The sequence below is a fragment of the Eschrichtius robustus genome, chromosome 6 (assembly GCF_028021215.1).
Source record: "Eschrichtius robustus isolate mEscRob2 chromosome 6, mEscRob2.pri, whole genome shotgun sequence".
Classification (NCBI taxonomy): domain Eukaryota; kingdom Metazoa; phylum Chordata; class Mammalia; order Artiodactyla; family Eschrichtiidae; genus Eschrichtius; species Eschrichtius robustus.
The window spans coordinates 18,018,771-18,040,392 of NC_090829.1; the positions used below are offsets into that span (position 1 = coordinate 18,018,771).

Below are 21,622 nucleotides of genomic sequence, written 5' to 3' on the forward strand. Positions count from 1 at the left end.
TTTCGTTTAAGTACACCTATAAACCTCACATAAGGAGTATTCAAAGACAGCACTACTCTCATCCATGGATTAGTATTAGAATCACCTAGATGGCCTGCTTCAGACTGACTCAATAACTGCAGATACTGCCCAGGAATGTATATTTTTAAAAAGCTTCCCAACAAATTCTGATCCACAACCGGGATTAAAGATACTTTAACCTTTTTTGCCTTGAGGAACTGGGACTTTTTTCTAATCAGTTAAGTAAGAAATGTGATTAAAAGATTTTAAGAAATTTTTAAAATAAACATATTATCAAAGATTATACTATAAAGTTCATTTTAATAAAACATACAAAGACAAATTTTGACTTCCCACTAACAAGGGCTACATCTTGCTTTATTTAAATAATGTAATAAAACACATTTTGGCAATATATCTGTTTTTAAATGACCTCTCTTGTTTATAAACTCATGAATGTTAAAAACATAGGCTAAAATTGAATATATTATGCAAGGACAAAGCTGTAAATGTGACTTGGTATTTGTAATTCTTGTATCTTTTACAAAAAAAAAATTTTTAGTGTTCTGTTACTAAATGATAAACTAAGGGTGGCTTTAGACTAGTATTTGCAAACACTTCAAATAACACACAGCAAGTGTAGTTAATCTTTATTCTCTAAAAATAAAAGGCCATACTGTATATCACTATGTATTCTCCTGCTAACATTGCTTTTTGGATAATTACCTACACCTTGTTGATATGGAGGATATTAAGAGAACAAAGACAATTTACAGAGGGGGGTAATAATAATCATGAACCAGATATTTGGAATCATTAGTATTTTTATGTTCCTCATTACCTAGTATTTCAATAGCAACCTAATTTTCTTAATGTTTCTTGTCCCCAACCAATGATCCATGAATGGATATATGGAGAATTGAGAGAACTAAAACAATACGACTAAGAATTAATAAAATACGTGACTGAGTATAAAAACAATTTAAAACCGTCATGGCAGAAAGGATTTGGCAGAATTATTAACTGGTATGGCACATGATTTGGTCCAGTAGTCATTTGACATCTCAAATTGCCTCACTTTAGAGGGAAAAAAAATAGTTAAATTATCTTCTCTTTTTTAAATAATGGAAACCTTTTACTACATGAACACTATGGAACACCTTCTTGAACCCAATTCACTAACACTGATTTAGGGGAGTTGTTTTTTAAGTCTATAGTGGTGAACTCCAGTGATCTGTTCATAACCCTATCCCGCTCAATGTTTTAAAATCAAAACCTCAGATAAAAACACTGAAGGCATCTTTCAATGCTCCCACAGCTTTCAGGAACAAATCTAAGTTCTTTAGTTGTTATAGCACTGTCCGGTAGAACTTTTTTATGCAATGATGGAAATCTTTTGTATCTACAGTAAGGTAGCTATTACCCACATGTGGCTACTGAGCACTTAAGAGGTAGCTCAGTATAACTAAAGAACTGTTTTTAAAATTGTCACAACAGCTAAGTGGCTGCTATATAGGACAGTGTAGGTTTAGAATATAATCTGATTCTGCTTCCAGACAAAATGGAATAATTACATTTTGTTTCATTTTTGTTTCAGTTGGGAGACTTACTCTCCCAACTGAAACAAAAACTGGACAAAACAATGGTTTTCAGATATACTGGGCAACAGACACCACAGAACAGTGATCCGTGCATGGAGGAACAAATGAGCTAAGCCCTACAATTGCCCCAGCTTACTGTCTGGAGATAATCTTCAGGCCACAGCACAAGGAGGGAGAACCAAGACAAAGCCCAGTAGTCTCCCTGAGTTGAGAAGACAGAGTCGCGAAGACAAGGCAGCTGGACTTCTCAGGGCAGAGTACTAGAGATGACAGAGCCGCACAGAGAAAGAACGCCGTATTTATATATGGTCTCTTTCAAATCTTCAGCTGAGTACTGAATGATCAGCACATGTTTATGAGGAAATTACCCCAGGATGGAGAAAGAATCCCCAGAAAGGAACAAAAAGAACAATCCCTATAACTCAGAGGCAGCAGAACAAATCCTATTCCCACCACCTAGTGTGAGAAACCTCATAATTCACGAGGCATTAGATAGAGTAGTCAAAAGGTTCTTGCCTCAAGTAATGCAGAAAAATTAGCCCCTAAAGGCTGCTCTGGTTCCACCTAAAAAAAAAGCTTAAAAACAAGCCTTGAGGGCTTCCCTGGTGGCGCAGTGGTTGAGAATCTGCCTGGCAATGCAGGAGACACGGGTTCGAGCCCTGGTCTGGGAAGACCCCACATGCCGTGGAGCAACTGGGCCCGTGAGCCACAACTACTGAGCCTGCGCGTCTGGAGCCTGTGCTCCGCAACAGGAGAGGCCGCGACAGTGAGAGGCCCGCGCACCGCGATGAAGAGTGCCCCCCACCCCCCGCTTGCCACAACTAGAGAAAGCCCTCGCACAGAAACGAAGACCCAACACAGCCACAAATAAATAAATAAAAAGCAAATCCCTTCCACTAACAGAAATCCAATTTCGGTGAAAACTTTATTAAAAAAAAAAAAAAAAAGCCTTGAAAGGATCAAGGATCAAACTATCTGCAAGTAACTTAACCAAATTCCAAGAACAAAGCTCAAGAATATTTATAGTACAAAAATACCCATCCACAAGGTAAAATTTTACCAACAAGGTACAATTCACAATATCTAGCATCCAATCAAAATTAACTAGGTATGCAAAAAAGTAGGAAAATATGACCCATGCAGAGAAGAAAAACCAAAGAGCAACAAAACTTCTACAGGATTACAGCAGAACAGTAAAAATTATGTGACTACTACATTATACATTTTAACTATATTCCATATGTTCAGAATTATTTTATGCACCTAAAAACACAACTTCAAAATACATGAAGCAAAAAGTGATAGAAATTCCGAAGAGAAACTGATAAATCCATAATTACAGTTAGAGATTTCAACATCTCTCAAAAATTGACAATAGAAAATCAGTAATGACACAGAAGATCTAAACACCACCATCAACCAAATTATGAAAATGTTTTAACTGACCATAAACACTGAACCAATAACTATTCTGACTGCAAACAAGATAAAGCAACGCTGATTCTTATCCAGGTAAGGTTTCACAAAATAATTCAAGATCCCAACAACATTAGAATTCTATGGTTAAAAATAGATAGGGCTGGGCTTCCCTGGTGGCGCAGTGGTTGAGAATCTGCCTGCCAATGCAGGGGACACGGCTTCGAGCCCTGGTCTGGGAAGATCCCACGTGCCGCGGAGCAGCTGGGCCCGTGAGCCACAATTACTGAGCCTGGGCGTCTGAAGCCTGTGCTCCGCAACAAAAGAGGCCGCGACAGTGAGAGGCCTGCGCACCGCGATGAAGAGTGGCCCCCCCTTGCCACAACTAGAGAAAGCCCTTACACAGAAACGAAGACCCAACACAGCCATAAATAAATAGATAAATAAATAAAGCATGACACAAATTAAGCAATGTGAATACCATCAAGCTTTCATCATCATTTAAAAAAAAAAAAAAAATGGATAGGGCTATTTTGCAGAGTAAAATTTAGCTCCCTACCCCAGAGGTATTAAGGAAAAGGCTTGGGTGAACTTTCAAGACTATTACAGAATATTACAGAATACAAAATATTCATTTGATGTGAAAAAATGACTATGATTTATGGTGCTTTCTGTCTAAAGCTTTATAAATTCTCATCATGAAGAATAACCTAGTAATACCTTCCTTGTAAAACCTATGTAAAAATTGAGCTGGCAAGCTCAATGACACTATAAAAGGATCCCTGAAACAGCTCACAGCTTCTGGTGGATAGAATATGCCAGTCATATCCTATGTCATACCTTGAATAAATTCACTCACAAGCTGGACAACCAACTGATTAACTGTAGAGGGGATTCAGAAATCCAACACAAAGATACCTGAATTGGAATGCTCCCTTCTAATCCTAGAATCCCATATTATATATGGCCAGAGTCCCAAATTTCAGAACAGCAGACAGAGATTTAAACTTCAAGGGAATGGCATTTAGCAGGATTGGGAGAAGGTCAAAAGCTATACCCCGGACCACCCACCTCCACTTTAGGTATGCCTTTTTTTTTTGGCCGCGGGGCATGCAGGATCTTAGTTCCCCAACCAGGGATTGAACCCACACTCCCTGCAATGGAAGTGCGGGAGTCTTAACCACTGGACCACCAGGGAAGTCCCTAGGTATGCCTTTAATTGTTGCAAAAAGAATTTTAAAACTACTTGACTTTGCCAGAAAACCTAAGTTATTTCCAAATTTGACGCCAGACAACATTTTAAGTGCGCATTTTCTGTGGATTATAACAATAAAAATGGACAAATGCTAATTGATAAGACAAACTAAATTCAAAACAAAAAATATGCTGGCTATAAAACTAGATTAAAAACAGGTTGAGATAGGCAGATATTCCAAGTCTGCAAAGATTCAAGATTTCTGAACAGAAAGGCAATGAACTAGAATAATTCTGTTAAAATATTACGGAGTCAGAACAAGGAAAAAATGAGGAAAATGGCCATACACTAATTAAGGTGAAAAAAATTATCTGAATTAATTTCCTGACATGGGAACAACAAAAAGAAATCTTTAAAAGAGGAAAGCCAATAACAGAAACTAAACGGATAAGAAAAAAAGTCAAAGGTGATGGACAAAGAGAAAAATATAAATTAAAATAAAGATTCTGAAATACTACCTTTTAAATTAGAAGATAAAATTTAATCAGACCTCACAAAAACAGATTAAATCATACATTATAATGTAGCCAGGTGGACTCTGAGGGAAGGTGTCAACTGAGAAGATAATACAATAAGGCATTAACCAATTAGTGATAGTATGCTATCAATGCAATGAAAACAAAGAGTGCAAACACAGGAGGAGGACTAAATGTTCAAATTAATTTGAAAGCCCACAACCCCAAGACTCAAAAGATATGTTGTTTGTTTTACAGTATGTCTTATATTATAAGTATATCTTATATCTTATATAACAGTATATCTTATGATTTTAAAATCAAGGTTTCCAGGAAGGGGCACAAAATTAAAGTTTTTAGATTTTAGCCTTTCCTAAACATATTTCCAATAACATTTCCTCACTAATCCCAACTCCCAGGCACCATCAAAGTACTAAACACTGTCTTATCCTTCTCTTCATTCTCCTCAGGCCCACACTAGATCCCGTCTATTTCCTACCTTAACTGAATCCTCTCCCAAGCACCTGATAAGCCAGGTTTTATCGGATCTTCCATACAATTCAGTACTTTCTATCAAGTGTATACCCTGTGAAAGCACTATACTAGACATGTTTATAAGTTTAAGGATAGAAAATATTTAATCTATTCACAGTGAAATATACCTAACCAAAAACAAATTGTAATACAGTATACCAAAAAATTAAGCTGTTCTGATAACCATAAAGAGGACAAAATTTTCCCTTTGCGTTATCTTATGTTGTTTCCTTTTCACTACCACCACTATTCCGGCCTCTATAAATATGGATACATCTGATATCCTTCCTAACTGGGTTTCACCACACTCCAATAATCAATCCTATATTCTATCCCTAAACTAACCTTTTTTAAAACAAAATCTATATAACATCACTCTCCTACTTAAAATATTTCTCAAACACAACAGGGATTTGCAAATTCCCCTACCCATATCAAGACGGGGGTGGGGGGGCATAAAATGCACATTACCAGGCCCTGCCCACAGAGATTCCAATTCAATCAGCCTGATATGATAATTGGGAATCTGAATTTTAACAATCCCTTTAGGTTTGATTTAGGTGGGCTATAGAGCACACTTCGAAAAAGAACAGGTCTACGAGGTAAATGTCAAATTCCTTAGCCTGGCATCAAGGTTCCCTGCAAAAAGGCCCGAGTTACCACTATAGGGCATGGATGGACTCTCCTACAAGAACTCTTCATTAGGGATAAACTTGATTTTCTGCAGCCTAAACAAGCCAATGTTTTCTCCCTCAAGCCTTACTGAAAATGTTCACTTTTCACCATTCCTCCTGGCCTAGCTCAAGCACCATACTTCCTAGTTCTCACAAGACTGCAACAATTTCTGCTGCCTAATTTTACAGTACCATACTGTCTGCCCTAAATCATTATTTAAACTGGTATTATTAACTTTTCAGTTGGTTTTATCATATAACAAAGGCTGATGGATCAAAGCTCTTTTCTTCTCTCTCAGTATCCAGAACAATGCATTTAGAGTCCTTTCCCTAAGGCAATTTCACTGTACACAAACATAACCAACTAGGAACTAATATTTTAGAACTAATTTTGGAATACTAAAAGGAGAAATTGTGAAAAAGAGATTTTTCTTAGGAAAAGAAACCAACAGTTAAATTAATATATCTGACATAAGAGTATCTGCCAGAACACAGTACTAAATATTGTTCTTCCTTAACCAGCCTACTAGATAAATGTTCCCTAAAGAATTCTTCCCAGATCAGAGAGAACAGGTAAACTTAAGTCCCAAGAAAAAACTGGTAAACCAAACTCTGCTTTAACCCCAGTGAGGGCTGCCCAAACTCTGACCCAAACAGTTATTCAAAAACGAGTTACATGGGGGGAAAATCTCACTTACTGTTAATTTCTGAAATTTTTACACATGTGACAAAGTTAACTTACGAGTAAGTTAATATTACATCAATATTGGTAATAACATAAGTGCCTCTAACACACAATAAATGCTGGTTTACTTATGTCTTCCCCATAACACTGAGCAACATATGGGTAGGGGCCATGTGTCTTAATTCATCTTTTTATTCCAGCACTGAGAACATCACTGGTGATTAATAAAGATTTTGTGAGGAAAAAAATATATATATTTTTCAAGATAAAAAAATGATAGTGATTCTCCAAAGATGATATACAAACAGCCAAGAAGCATATGCAAAGATCACCAACATCACTAATCATTAGAGAAATGAAAACCAAAACCACAATGAGATATCCTCTCACACCCATTAGGATGGCTACTATCCAAAAAACAAAAAGCAAACAAACATACACACACCAATAACAAAACACAAAACAGGAAACACAAGTGTTGGCAAAGATATGGAAAAACTAACTGGAAACCTTGTTCTGCTGGTAGGATAAAATGGTGCAACCACTATGGAAAACAGTACGGAGTTCCTCAAACAATAAAAATAGAAATACCACACAATCCTGCAATCCTACTTCTGGGTATATATTCAAAAGAACTGAAAGCAGGGTCTCAAAGAGTGTTTACACACCCATGTTCTTAACACTATTCACAACAGCCAAGAGGTGGAAGCAACTCAAATGTCCAACGTTGGATGAATGAATAAACTAAGTATAGTGTATACATACAATAAAATATTATTCAGCTTTAAATAGGAAAGAAATCCTGTCTCATGCTACAACACGGATGAACCTTTAAGACATTATGCTAAGTGAAATAAGCCAGTCAACAAAGACAAGTATTGCATGATTCTACTTATATGAGGAATCTACAGTAGTCAAATTCAGAGAGACAGAAAACGGAATGGTGGTTACAAGGGGTTGGGGGGAAGGAAGAAAATGGTGGTTGCTTGCTGGGTACAGAGTTTCAGATTTACAAGATCAAAAAGTTCTGGAAACCTGTTTCACAATAATGTAAATATACTCAACACTACTGAACTGTACACTTAAAAATGGTTAAGATGGTAAATTTTACATTATATGCTTACTACAATAAAATAATTATAGTGATTTTAAGTACAAGAAAAATAAAATCTTAAGTATCAAATGAACTCACACTTGAGAAAAATATAAATATAAAACAGTATAACGCTTAAGTACAATTAAACAAATGGCCTTTTAATTTAGCTTCTAAAAGGTATGTAGTTTAAAATAAATCACGCTAAATGTTCAAATTTCATTTTAGAAGATTCTTGCTATTTATAAATTGTTTGCTCAGTCAAAAACAAAGTATTTCTGCTAAAAGAATCAGAACTCCAGAACTGGAAGAGATTCTTGAGATCATCTACTGCACTGATTCCAAAGTGGGCCCACAAACAATGCCAAAATGAGAAAAATAAGGAAAATGAAAGTAGTCTCTCACAAAGCTAAATCTATTTAATTTTAAGGCATATACTTTATTCTGAGAGCACATCCTTCCTACTTTGAACCTTGCTCTTTTTAACGGCAGTTTCATCCATTCAACAACGCTTGTTCAGCCAGGAACTGTCAGGTGCAGGGCTACAACAGTGAACAACACCAGCAAGACTCTCACCCTCAGGGAACCACATACCTTGTAGTGGAATGTGAGAGTAGCAGTAGTAAGAAAAGATGACAGGATTTGCTTTTTTAAGTCCTTAACATTCAAAACAAAAACTTGGTCAGCCTAGGTCAGTGGGAAACACTATTCTCCAGCTCCTTCCTATTTTATAAATAAGAAACTGGATATCCAAAAGTTCCACAACTCTTCAGTAAAAGCCAAAACCACTTTGTTTCTAGAATTTAAAACATCAGGGAAATATTCATGTCCCTGGATTTGACCATGATTAATTTACAGGACTCCAAATATCTCAGAGAATACTATTTTTCCACTTAAGATGTCCTTCCAGTCCTAACAGTATTTGATTCTACATATTAAACTTGTTATGTCATTTGAGGATATAAAAGCTTAATAAAAAACTTAAAATCCCTAGGGCAGAATTTATTGAGTTTCATGCCATCAAAAGAAAATTCATTCTACATACTTCGTGATAAATGATAAAGCAAGTCCAACATTAAGAACAAGGGGAAAGAACTGACACAGAAATAGTACCCACAGTAATACTGTCTTGGTCACTGTTTCTGTGGCCTAGAAAGTAAAATAACTCTCTGGAGCATTGCTATCCCATTCACCAGAAACTTCAGAAAGTTTAAACATACAAAGCAACTGAAAAACAAGCAGTGATAATCAGCTAATTAACATTTCAAAGAACAATGATAACAAAACCTGTAGTTCCAGTGAATAATCTAGGTTTGACAATATTTGAACGGACAGTTCAATCCCTTCTCTCACTTCCCCCTACCTTTCTCCACCTCTGCGCAAGGGTGCCACAAAGTCCACAGACTTGTTCTCATGGGTTCAAAAGGTTTTTCCCACTTAAAAATAAACTCACATATAACACAAATTTGGAAAAACAAACTTAAAGAAGATATTATCCCCTTTTGTAGATACAAGACATTTAGACAAAAAGTTAAAGTAACTTGCCTAGACAGAAAGTAGAAAAGTTAAGATTTGTACCTAACTGCAAAGTTCATAGACCTTTTTTCCCTCCCTCACCTCCTCTCACTTTCTTTCTCTGAGTCTTTCATAAACACCTACATGCTATTCACTGAACAGGAGAGAATGAGGCAGAAGGAACACAGAAATGTACAAAAAAATAATATTTTCCCTAAGATAGAATAATTTGAAAGAGTTAAAAGCACCTGTGACAGAACAAAGAATTCACTGAGGAGGGAGGGAGTTGATGAGTTAGACCATACACAAAAAGAATATATTTTAGGCAGAAGGAACTACAAAGAGCAAAGGTGGGGAAAAGAGAAGGAAAACATAAGGCATGTATGTTTGAAAAGACAAAAATATCAAACCGGCTTAAGCTGAGAAATTATTAGAAATTAAGAGGGCAGTTAAATACAAAGCTGAAAGGGGAGGTTTGGGTCAGACACTGGAGGACCTGTTGAAACAAACTTCCTATTTACAGCGCCAAGACAGAATTAAAACTTAACTTTTACATATCTATTATCCTAATGAAATAAGACTGCACATGCCCTATTAACTGGAAGGAGTTTATGCTTTCCAGCTAGGAAAGAGAGTCCAGGACAGTACCTGACACAAAGATAAAAAATGTTGGACCTGAATTCAAATAACTGGGTATTTTCCCCCATCTCTTCATAACCACAGACTTATGTCCAAAGAGATGAAGGGAAAAAAACTGAACCTACATCCATACTGTTGAAATTTTATGCCAGCTACTCAATTATAAGGGAGAAGTACAACCCACAAATCTTTTGCATAGGATGGTGGGGAAAAGAAGCTTGAACAAGAAAGAATAATTAAAAGCCCCAATGTCAGAAAAATTCCTTTGAGTTGTCAAGACTGATTTAAAAAAAAAAAAAAAAGCTACAGTTGGACTTTCTAATGTAGCTTTATCTTTAATACCAGTTTTTAAAATCCAGGTTAGGTTCTGGGAAAATGTTCAATTAGACCACAACTGTCCTGAAGCTACTGCTAAGAACTTAAAATTCCAAACATCTGCAAAACTACCATTTCCCTCTTTGAGAGCTAAGTCCCATCCACCATGTAAAAAGCAGACCTACCAGATCTTCAAGTGTTACCTGGATAATGACATCACTCTCTACTGCAGTTCTAGCAGGCCAGGATGGGCTGGTCTACGCCCTCTACATCACCACAGTAGCAATTCCCCCACCAAAAGAAAGGTTTGTGTTGAAAGAAGTTATAGTAGCCCCATCTCCTCATTCCACAAACTATCAAAAGCTATGAAGACGTTAAAAAAAAAGCACTCCATTAAAAAAAAAAAGTGAGAGTGGGGTGGCGGAGTACGCTGAAACTAAGCAAATTCTTATACTATATTTGTAAAATATAAGCGGAAAAGAAACTTTGAATCTAGCCCAAAGCTCTCATTTTACATGTTAAGAAACTGAGGCCCAGGGCAATTAAGTGGTTTACCAGGGCAACTGCTTCTCTATAAAGGTGTTAAGTGTCGGTTACCAGTCAGAGTAGCACTTAATCGCTTGTAAGAGTTACTTAAATGTTTATGAGATTAAGAACCCGATGTGCAAAAAAAAACACCTCTTCTGTTCCCCCTCAGGGCTTTGCCCCAGAGCTATACGGAAAATGCTGAATCTCAAATGAATACCATCTCTCCCTTCAGCCACTACAGTCGCAAAATCTCTCTTAAGATAAAGTGAAAGCCTGAAATGCCTGAATTTCTCAAATTCTGACTACAAGTGGATCAACAAAACCTCAAAAGTTTTGGCGAAGTAACAATGTGAAGTGGAATATTACTGTTTTGGTTTTGCCAGTTACCCTTTCCTTTATGTTAACGTTTTCAGTCTAAGTTTTTTCAAAAATAAATTATTATTATACGCATACAGTTAATCACTGAGATAATAATCCCAAATTATTATCACTTTTGAGACATGGATTTATTAGACAATTTAGCATATCTTCATCTCTCAAAAATAACTTGAAAATATCCTGCCCAGCACAAAGTAATACTTCTTGAACAAAAACACCCAAAATAACCCTCTACCAGGCCACAATATAGCAAAACCACAAAAAAACGTAATCCTGTAAAAAAAATCCCACCAGCTAAAAAGCACTGAGTACCATCAGTCTGCCCTGGCTCACTGTTTATCGTCAAACTGTCAAAGCATTAGAAGAACCCGGGGGAAAAAGTTCCGCACCGACTTCACCGGCTATACCACCACCACCCACACACAACACGTTTGGGGAAATGCAAACACGCCACATGTAGGTGTTTTAACCAGGTTTCACCACGTTTAACCAAGGTAGGTATTAAGTCAGCTCTGGTATCAAAAGCTTTAAAAAACAAAAAAAGAAAGAGGGGGACAGCAACATAGATGCATATTTCACCTCTTTAAAAAAAAAAAAAACACCAGAAATGACCCAAGGCGAATTTAACAGTTTTGAACATTGAGGCCGCTGTACAGAGAGAGCGGTTTGGAAGGGTTCTGTCTTTCTGAATGCCGGGAAAAAGTGCTCTGCCGAGTTTCAAAACTAAAGACCGCAAACTACCGCACAAATAATAAAAGTTTAATACAAACTACCCCGCCGTCAAACCATTTCTGCTACCATCGCCCAGAGTTTTTTTAAAACAAGCACTGAAAGGGGAACAATAAAAAGCGTCTCACCGCAAACGCAGCACGAGAGGGACTGTCGGAAGTAAGGCAAGAGCCTGTTAATCTCTGTAAACGCCTTGGGGTCTCCGGGGTCGTAGTTGAGCACTAGGCGGCTCGCGGAAATGTAGAGAGCAGTAGCATTCACGGGGTTCATTGCAGACACTTCGACACTGTTGGCTCTCGGCTGAAGAGAAATTCCGGATCCAACTTTGTAAGCAGCCAGGGAACAATGGCGAATTTGCAACAATTCGGAGGAAATCGGGGGAGAACCACTGGCCAAAGTTGTAACCAAAATCCGTACAAGTTTGTAGAGCTGTAGCAGTCCTCCCACACATGGGGCCTTGGCGCCCCTCCTCCGTCCCTGAGATTTGCAGACCAAGGGGAAAAAAAAAAGAGAGAGAGAGAAACCAGCGTTCGAGTTTGTCCCGAGCGGCCGCGGGGCGCAGAACGCGGCGGCTTCGGCGCTCAGTCTAGCCCCGCGGCTCGGCGGGCGGCTTGCGCTCGAGCTGCATCTCGGGACGCGAAGGCACCTCCTGTGGTCGAGCTGGGCGGTCGCGGGAGCAGGCCCCGGCCCGGTCCAGGGGCGGGCACGCTTCTCACGGGCTGCAGGGCCCTTACTCCATCACAGCGCCCGGCGCGGAGGCAGCGGCGACGGCAAGGACTGCGGTGCGGTCGTCGGATTCCTCGATCTAGTGCACCGAGCCGCGACGGCGGCGAACGTGGCTGCTGCGGCTGGCGGAGGCCGCCGCCGCTCTCTCCATATCGGACACGCCTGGCTCTCCGCCCCGGCGATTACAGCCCGGCAGTTCCCTGAGGTGGCGAAGCGGACAGGAGAGGCCCCCGCCCGAGAGGGGAGGGCCGGGGAGGAAGTGCGCGGGCCGGCGGCGGCGGGAGAGGGCGGGGAGCAGGCCCGGCCGGGCCGCGGCGGCGGCCCTCGCTCCTCAGTCGCTTACTCCGAGGTCACCAGGCGCAAGCGCCGCCCCCTCACTGCCCGGCCATCTTCTCCGCGCGGCACACACGGACGCCTCCTCCGTCAAGCACCACGGTCGCCGCCGCCCACGGCGCCCACCCGGCCGCGGCAGAGGCTGAGGCGAGCGCTCACACCGCCAGGCCCCGCCGCCGCCCAGCGCACACAGCAAGGCCCCGCCGCAGGCCCCTCCCCCCGTGCCTCGCCGCCCTCACCCCGACTCCACGCGCCACTCTAGCTCGGTAGGGCCCGGGCTGCAGCGGCCTTAATGGATCCCGCGGGCTGTGCGGCGCCTCAGGCCCTGCTGGCGACGACGACCGTTACCCCAACGGGCAAAGCCACTGTCATCCCCGAGACTCCCCCGCCGCCGTCGTCGCTAGCGCTCGCACGCATGCGCAGACCACACTCTCACCCCTCCCCCCGCCCTTTGCTTTCCCTTCGCTTCCCTTTTCCCCAGCTTCTCCTCTAAGAGCCCCCTCCACGCCCTCCCAGAGCTACCGGCTCGCTCTGCGCATGCGCATTCCACTACCCAGCTCCACCGCCTTTCGCCCTTACGCGTGCGCTTTGACCGCCCACCCAGAAAACCGGATAAACACATCAGCCCGCTCACGCCAGCCCCTCCCCGCTGCCAACCCACCCTGAGCTCACTGCGCATGCCTGGCTCTCCACTTACGGCTCTCTGTACAGAGCATGCTCCCGGCAAGCCGCCTGCTCTTTCCGCCCCTCCCCCATGCGCTCTCAAATTCCCTCTTAGGCGTGTGGGCTGTGGTGAAACGTTCGTTAGTTGACCCATCTTTCCCCAGTGTGGGCTGTAGGCTTCTCGCACTACACTGCTTCCTCGGTGTCCGCCAACGCGGAGGCCCTGTTGGGTCGCGCCATGTGGCTCTCTGCGCTGGCGCAACGCAGCCTCTCCTCGCCCTGGCTGACCGCGAAGTGAGGAGAAAGCCCCACACCGCCCCAAGCCCCGCCTTCGAGGCCTTTCTCCTAGAACCGCGCTTCCCGGCCGCCGAGAGGGCGCTGCCCACCCCCCCCCCACCCCGCCGACACTCGCCCAGCCCAGAAGGGAGGCGGCGAGCGACGTGGCTGTGCGCCCAGCGAGCGTTCGAGCTTCAGGGTCTTGGTTGGGGCCGCGGCCCGCGTCGACGGCAGCCTGAGGCCTCTGAGGCCCGGGCAGGCCGTCTGAAGCGCCGGTGCCCGGACCCACCTGCTTCTCCTGCCCGTCCGAGCGGGCTCTTCCTGCGGCCTGTGGTCCTTGGAGTCCGACTGACGCGGGCAGCCCGGCCTTCCAGGGGCACCGGTCGGGACCGCACAGAGATCTCCACGAGAACAGAGTACAATTTAAAAACAAAACGAACTTCTATTTTAGCTCCTTTAACAGACGTAGCCCCTCTGTGTGAACAGATCTCTTAACCCATGGTCCTGCTTTAGAACCCAAATCCTTGAAAGTATTATCTTTTTTTTAAACAAGTTTTGGCCTTGTGTTTTTGCAGGAGACCAAGGGCACAGATATAAATAAGCAAAGCCTAAATTAACGTCTGATTCCCCTCCCCTCCAAAAGGACAAAACCTTCTTTAAAAATAGAAACAGCGTAGGAATCATTATCTCTGGATACACCAGAGCTCTTCAGCATAATTTTTTGCCCATAGTAAATGCTCTACACATGTTTGCAAAGTAAGATTTATGACGTATGTAAATCTTTAGCGGCACAAATACCTGTTAGTTCTAGAGGCTTGCCACTTGGAGGAGAAATGAAGAGTTAAGATAAGGGAACCCATGTAACCTCTGATATATAATTTCTATTACCATTTGGGAACAGGTTTATTTTCTTTACAAGTCCTAGCATATTATCAGTATGTATGTATTAAGCAAAAACAATCTATTTTCCTAATTTTGTAAAACGAACAAAGCTGTGCAAAATATATTTGGTCATCTTTTATCTAGAAAATGACAGTCTATAAAATTCACTCTTTTTTAAAAGCCTCATCATTTTTTTTTTTAAATAAGAGATCTTTTCTAAGCTCACTTTCAAATAAAAGTGTTATAATATACAGTGCTATTTCTATTCCAGACTCTTAAGTTCTTCTAAAACACACAGGTTGTTCTTCCCCAGAGGACCAACACGGAGAGTAAAATAATCAGCACTGTTTCCATTCAGACAGTATAAATTAGCAGTCACCCTAGGCAAGTGATTACTTGCAGGGCCTTAACCTTGCTGATTTTCTCATAAACTAATTTTTTAAAATCTCTTGAGATGTGCACATCAAACTAAGATTAATTCTATTGATGGTTCGTGTGTGAAAGAGAGAGAGAGAGGAGACAGTTCTTTTATAGCTTCTGAAATTGGTTGCAACTGGTGATGATAAACTATGGCACTTAGAGGCAAAGCCTCTCCACACTGAAGTATACTCCCTGTCTAGTAACTATTTGCTCGCTTGAGGTTTGCCTAAAAAAACAAAAGAACGGTTTATACAGAAAAAGTGCTTGGATCAAATAGGAGAAATCAAACATAACTCAAATTCCTTAAACTATCAACCTAGGGTAATTTTTTTCATATTTTGTGTTTAATTATTATTCGGAAGTAAAAATGTTAAGGTTGCCAGATCTAACAAAAATATGAAATGCCAATTTAAAAAAATTTTTTTAACTTTTTATTTTAGAACAGTTTTGAAATTACAGAATTATTGCACAGATAGTGCAGACAGTTCTAGTATATTCTACACCCAATTTCCCCTATTATTAACATCTTACCTTAGTATGGTACATTTGTCACAATTAATGAACCAATAGTAATACATTATTATTAACTAAAATCCATATTTTATTCATATTTGTTCAGTTTTTCCCTAATGTCCTTTTCCTGATCCAGGATCCCATCCAGGATAGCACATCACATTGAGTCATGGCTTCCTTAGGCTCCTCTTGGCACTCAGTTAAATTTTCATTTCAGACAAACAACAAATACTTGTTTCCTTCTTATTATCATCTTTCCTACCCATTTTGAATTAAAGCTTCCCTTTCTGTCTTCCAAGATTTCCATGTGCTTACCTCTATCATTGCACTTATCATACTAAGTGGCAGTTGTTGGTTTAGCCCTGTCTTCTCCCTATTATACTATAACTGTTGAAGAGCAGTTTTCTGCTCTTCTTCCTCTTTGCCTTTTATCGTCATTGCCTAGCACAGGGTTTGACATATAACAGGTACTCGGTAATTGTTAAAATAATGACGGGGACTTCCCTGGCAGTCCAGTGGTTAAGACTCTGCGCTTCCAATGCAGGGGGCACGGGTTCGATCCCTGGTCAGGGAACTAAGCTCCCACATGCCGCGGCGTGGCCAAAAGATAAAAAAAACAGTAAAAATTTTAAAAAATAAAATAATGGTGAATTACTAGAAACGCGATAATGTAAGTAAACACCCCAGTACAGTGTTTGGTGAATAATAGGCATGGACACATGTTGGCTTCTCCTTGGGGAAAGACATAAAATGTCTTACAAATTTAAAGACGGTTCTTACATCAGCTAGATCAACGTCAATTCTAAGATCCTTAATAAAACAAGAAGTGTGGATTGATTTTAAACACTCAAAATAATCAGTCAACAAATATTTATTGATTGTACTCTAGCACTTTGGGGATAATAAAATAAATGCAGAAGTAGTTGTAGTTATACTTTCAAAGAACAAAGATCAGGCTGGCAGCAACTCAAAGGGATTTTCTGAGGGGTTAAGCCCTTTACAAAATTGTGAAATAGTTGTTTGCCTTCTTTTCTCTTCCTCTTTCACCCTCCTTCCTCTGCCCCCTCCTTCTTCTTTCTACACCAAAATCTACCTAGAAATAATGTTCCCTCTTCCCAGGTTGCATTCTCCCTCACTACCTAGGGTCTCCACTCCAGTGCCTTTGCCATTATAACCATCTGTTGTCTGTCCCCGCCAACCCAAATTTATATGTAGAAATCTTTTTTTTTTTTGTCTGCGCCCCTTGGCATATGGGATCTTAGTTCCCCGACCAGGGATCGAACCTATGCCCCCCACAGTGGAAGTGCAGTCTTAACCACTGGACCACCAGGGAAGTCCCTATATGTATATAGAAATCTTAACCTCCAATATGATAGTATTACAAGGTGGGGCTTTGGGAGATAATTAGGTCATGCGGGTGGAACCCTTAAGAATGGGATTAGTGCCCTTATAAAAAGGCCCCCAGAGAGCTCTCACTCTCTCTGCCATCTGAGGATACAACAAGAAGTCAGCCATCTTCAACCCAAAAGAGGGCCCTCACCAGGTGATCATGCTGGCACCTTGACTCACACTTTCAGAATTGCAGAAATAAATATTTATTGTCTAAGCTGCTCGGTTTCAGTTTATGGTATTGTGTTATAGCTGCCCAGGCTCACTAAGACATCATCCCTACCAAATTTTAACAAGTGCTTAATCTACTGTCATCTGGAAAGAAATCAATCCAATTAACCTCAATCTATGGAGAGTGATAATAGCTTAATCTAACTTACAACAAATCTTTGAAGACTGGCCAGAGCAAATACCTCTTTATGGAGAACAGCAAACCAGATGAACTTAAATGAGGGCCTAATCCAAACCAATCCTGTTCTTTCCAACCACTCCCTTCTGACTGTTACCAAACTTCATTTTCCATCTTCTGCTCTTTAGCTGTGGTCATACCTATCTCCTCCTCAAAAGGTGCCCCTCAAAAGAACCATATCCCTTTGCCTATCAATTCCTGTTCATATTTTTTCAATGAATTCTTTTCTAAATCCATACATATATCCATTCATTTCATCCAAAACATTTATTTAGCAAGTCTAGCGCCTATTTATTTTATATCTCAAATATTAAAATTGCCTTCAGCTTTTTCATCCCTAACTCCAGCCTAGATGAAGCAGCTGCTTTGTTGGTCATCCACCTAGCAGAGTGCCAGACACATACTAAGGTACCTACTAAATGCTACTGTTCTTATTCCTTAAGACACTTTCAACACTATTCAAATGCCTATTAAATTTGTCCATTCATTTATGCAACCAACATTTATTGCCAGTTATATGCCAGGCATTCAGGATACAAAAATGAATAATTCAACAGTTTCCAGCCCTCAAAGAGTTCACAGTCTAGTTGCAGTGGCAGCTATGTAAACAGCTAATTTATAATTCAGAGTGGTAAGGATTTAGGGATGCACTTGATGCAAATCTAAAGTATCTTAGTAGATATTTCTGTTACACTATGGGTTAAACAAGCTTGTGTAGACTTTCCTGGGAAAATAACTGCAATTATTCACAGCATTGTTTCTAAGAGAAAATGTGTTCTGCATTCCAAACAGTCAATTTAAAATTGAATTTTTGGAACACAGCCTGTTTGTCCCTGGGGGCTGTCTATGTGGCCATTATCTAAGATCGCTATTTGTCTTAGGACAATTTGTATCTCTTTACAATTCCCACCTGTTCCATATGGCCTATGGTAGTACCTGAAGGTTGCTAGTCTCAGGGCCATCAACTTACTCTACAGGGTTCAGCACTACATGACTGAGACAGTTCTCTGGTCAAGCAAGTTGAGTCAAAACGGTAGGACTAAAAGAGCCTCAGTCCTAAATTTGACTGTTCAAAATTTTACTATTAGGGAAGGTAGTGAGAAAAGTTCATCAAGAGAGTGATGAGAGTTTAGAATCACTGCTATGTGAAATGAGAGCAGGAACTGCTTAGGGACAGAAAAAGGGATTACAAAAATGGTTTCCAAAAGGGTATACCTCTTGGATAAATAGGATCTGTAAAGATATCTTAGTAGACACTCCTGGACAATAAAGGCTTAAAAAATGGTCTTTGAACCACGAAAGACCCCAATGAGCCAAAGAACTCTTGAGGAAGAAGAACAAAGCAGGAGGCATCACACTTCCTGATTTCAAGCTGTACTATAAAGCTATAGTCATCAAAACAGTATGGTACAGGCATAAAAACAGACAAATAGATGAATGGAACAGAATTGAGAACCAAGAAATAAACCTAATATGGTCAACTAATATTTGACAAGGGAGCCAAGAACACTCAGTAGAGAAAAGACAAGTCTCTTCAACAAATGGTGCTGAGATAGCTGGATATTCACATGTGAAAGAATGAAATTGAACCCATATCTTACAACACTTAACAAAAATTAACTCAAAATGGATTAAAGACTTAAATGTAAGACCAGAAATCATGAAGCTCTAGAAGAAAACATAGGAATAAAGCTCCTTGACATGAGTCTTAGCAATGATCTTTTGGATATGACATTTAAGTCACAAGCAACAAAATCAAAAATAAACAAGTGGGAGGACTTCCTTGGTGATCCAGTGGTTAAGAATCCACCTTCCAATGCAGGGGATGCAGGTTCGATCCCTGGTAAGGGAACTAAGATCCCACATGCCATGGGGCAACTAAGCCCATGGGCCACAGCTACAGAGACCATGCCCTCTGGAGCCCATGTGCTCTGGCGCCCACGTGCCACAACTAGAGAGAAGCCCGCACGCTGCAATGAAGAGCCTGCGTGCTGCAATGAAAGATCCCGCCTAACACAACTAAGACCTAACTAAGCCAAAAATAAATAAATAAATAAATAAATAAATAAATAAATAAATAAATAAATATTAAAAAATAATAATAATAAAAATAAATAAACAAGTGGGACTATACCAAACTAAAAACCTCTGCACCAAACCATCATAAAGTGAAAAGACAACCTGTGGAATGGGAAAAAGTATTTGCAAACCATATATCTGATAAGGGGTTAATATCCAAAATATAAAAAGAACTCATATAACACAATAGAAAAAAATCCAATTTAAAAATGGTCAAAGGACCTGAATAGATATTTCTCCAAAGAAGATATACAGAAAGCCAAGAGGTACATGAAAAGATGATCAACATCACTAGTCAGAGAAATGCAAATTGAAACCACAATGAGATATCACCTCACATCTGTTAGAATGGCCATCAGCAAAAAGATGAGAGATAACAAATGCTGGTGTGGTTGTGGGGAAAAAAAGGAAACCCTGATGCACTGTTGGTGGGATTCTAAATTTGTACAGCCACTGTGGAAAACAATATGGAGGATCCTCAAAAAATTAAAATTAGAACTACCATATGATCCAGCAATCCCACTTCTGGGAATATATCCAAAGGAAATGAAAACACTAGCTCAAAAAGATAACTGCACCCCCATGTTCACTGCAGCTTTAATTACAATAGCCAAGACGTGGAAACAACCTAAGTGTCCATCCATGGATAAATGGATAAAGAAGTTGTGGCATATGTATACAATGCAATGTTATTCAACCATTAAAAAAAATAAACAAGGAAATCCTACCATTTGTGACAACATAGATAGACCCTGAAGGCATTATGCTAAGTGAAATAAGTCAGAGAGAGACAAATACTATATGATCTCATTTATATGTGGAATTCCTGAAAATAAAAACAAATGAACTCATAGAAAAAGAGATCAGATTTGTGGTACTAGAGGCAATGGGTGATGGAAGGAAGTATTGGAGAAAGGTGGTCAAAAGGTACAAACTTTCAGTTATAAGATAAATAAGTACTAGGGATGTAATGTACAACATGATGACTATAACTAACGCTGATATATGATAAACAGGAAAGTTACTAAGAGAGTAAACCCTAAGATTTTTCATGACAGGGAGAAAATATTTTCCTTTTTTCTTTTCTTTATTTTCTTCTTATTGTATCTATATGAGAAGATGAATGATAGCTGAACCTATTGTAATCATTTTGTAATGTATGTATATCAAACCATCATGCTGTATGCTTTAAACTTATACAGTCATATGGGTCAATTATTTCTCTATAAAATTGGGAAAGCATGGTATTTGCAACTCAGAGACAGACTACAAGCTAAGAATGAAGATTTCTAACCTGATATATATATGTATATATATATATATTTGCTGTATACCTGAAACTAACACAACATTGTAAATTAACTATATTTCAACTTAAAAAAATGGTTTAAAAAATACTTCTAACCTGAAGTTGAACAAACTAGACTTTGTGGGCCATGTTGTCCTTCTTGTTATTCCTGAGCTTTGAGAGGTAGCATGGAGTAGTGGAATTAGTGTGAACAAATCTTTATTCCAATACTTACTATGTAGATTTGGGGAAAATATTCAAGTTTTCTGAGCCTTAGTTTTCTCAACTGTAGAATGGGGATAAAAATACTTTCCTTGAAGGGTTACCATGGAGAGTCATATATTCATCAAATGTGTTTCTAACACAGGCACTATGGGTACACAGGTGAAAAAAACAGTCTCAAGGAGTTCCAGTCTACAAGTTAAGACAGAAATGAACATACAGTTATAACACAATGAGACAAGTATTTCAATATGGTGCTGTAAAAACATGAGAAGGGACACCTAACCAGACATCAAAGCTCAGGAAAATATAGAGGAAGTGATATATAAAATGTGACCTGAAGGACAAGTAGGGGAAACAGGGGAAGGGCAGGAAGAGTCTCTAGGCAGAAGGAAGAGAATGTAGTAAGGCCTAGAGGAAAAAGCTTGCATATTTGGGAAATTTCATGTAGTTGAGTAGGGCTAAAGCATATATATTATAAGAGGAAAAGTGATGAGATATGAAGGATTTTATGGACATTATAAGGGTCATCCTAAGAGTAATGGGACATCATAGAAAATAGATTTGGGGTGGAGGTGCAAGATTAGAAGCTGAGAGACCAATTA

At 40.0% G+C, this 21,622-nt stretch overlaps 1 protein-coding gene across 1 annotated transcript in view; it reads right to left on the reverse strand.

Moving 5' to 3' along the window:
• Positions 1 to 13,088, reverse strand: part of MSL2 (MSL complex subunit 2) — a 30,056-nt gene extending 16,968 nt beyond the window's left edge. The window contains exon 1 of the mRNA XM_068545962.1: positions 11,946 to 13,088. Within this exon, the coding sequence (XP_068402063.1) occupies positions 11,946 to 12,087 (142 nt within the window). The 5' untranslated portion in view covers positions 12,088 to 13,088. The remainder of the gene's footprint in view (positions 1 to 11,945) is intronic.
• Between the last annotated feature and the right edge of the window lie 8,534 nt (positions 13,089 to 21,622).